At 49.3% G+C, this 1286-nt stretch overlaps 1 protein-coding gene across 1 annotated transcript; it reads right to left on the reverse strand.

Annotated features, from left to right (window-relative positions):
- Positions 1–247: 247 nt before the first annotated feature.
- LOC117800487 (adhesion G protein-coupled receptor E3-like) lies at positions 248–1070 on the reverse strand. Its single transcript, XM_034653036.1, has 2 exons — positions 786–1070; positions 248–507 (listed from the first exon to the last, which is right to left on the reverse strand). Exons 1-2 carry the CDS (start codon positions 1068–1070, stop codon positions 268–270), a joined length of 525 nt encoding a protein of 174 aa, XP_034508927.1. The 3' UTR covers positions 248–267.
- Between the last annotated feature and the right edge of the window lie 216 nt (positions 1071–1286).

The raw sequence follows: 1286 nt of genomic DNA on the forward strand, positions 1-1286 counted from the left end.
ATCAGAACATTGGAACATCTTAAAGGATTTGGACAAAGAAGTAGATTAGATTTTTTTTAATGATGTCCTAGGCAGTTCTTTTGGCTTCAGTTTTGCTATTCAAAGGACAGAGGTTTAAAGACATTCTACTTAATTATTAAAATTTTCCACCAGAAAGATGTCCTAAGAATTATTACCTTATGTGTCTTCTCTGTATTGTGCTCTAGCATAATAAAAAAATGCTACTCTGGTTCTAGTGGTGGCCGGGCTCATGCAGGGAATTTGCATTTACCGGGTGGGTGTTCCATAAAGGTGAGGCCTGGATGCCGCAGAAATGGCCACAATTATAGCCGGGGCTCCATAGCCCACGGGGAACATGAGCTTCTTCATGACCCTGCTCGCGCTGGAGTAGTTGACCACCGTCAGGTTCCGTGCAGTGAGGAAGAGGTTCAGACCCTCCAGCAGCATCCAGGTGAAGGAGGCCAGGTAGAGGTAGTGCAAGGCACCCGCGATGATGGCACACAGCACCTGGGGGAGGACAAAGGTGCCCCAGGAGGGACTGTCGGGGAGGACGGTGGCCCCAGGACCTGTCCCATACTTTGCCATTGGAGAGAACTCTCATGCGTATGGTCCAGTTGTCCGGAGAGGGTTTGTCTTCTAGTTCATTGGTCAATGTGAAATAGGCTACTTACCCCTCTAGCCTCCCCAGGAACCAAGGACATTTTATTAAGGTATCAATGCAGCACAGCTCCATGAGCTGAGCACCCTGGGACAGGGCAGGGGCTCCTCTGTGACAGTGTCAGTACCTTGATCTCGGTCCGGTCGATGGCCGTGAGGAAGAGCAGGTGGGCCAGGAAGAGGCAGATTGAGAGCTGCAGGTGGAGCGAGGTGCTGGTGTTCTGGATGGCTTTGCACAGCAGGAAGGTGAGGGCTGCCAGGAGGAGGCACAGCAGAGAGAGGCCCAGCCCCACATAGGTGATCACAGCCAGCAAGGTATCCTCCTCCTGGGACCCAGCAAAGGGTAGCAAGAGGACATCACAGTCACATTTTCCTGCTCTGGGTAATGACTCTTCCATCTTTTTTTTTTTCATTTTTTGGCATAACAACATCAAGAATGGTGGAACCAGGTAAATTTGTTATGCTATTGGGTAAGTTCCTCCAGGNAATGCTATTGGGTAAGTTCCTCCAGGCTCAGAATGCCAAAACTCTATGGGATTCAGACCTTATCAGTTCAGGTCCCGTAATAATTGAAGGATAGGAGAGTCCTTACTCAAGACAAACTCCTGGAGATCACAAGGGTTTATATT

This window comes from Ailuropoda melanoleuca, unplaced genomic scaffold (assembly GCF_002007445.2).
Source record: "Ailuropoda melanoleuca isolate Jingjing unplaced genomic scaffold, ASM200744v2 unplaced-scaffold71226, whole genome shotgun sequence".
Lineage (NCBI taxonomy): Eukaryota > Metazoa > Chordata > Mammalia > Carnivora > Ursidae > Ailuropoda > Ailuropoda melanoleuca.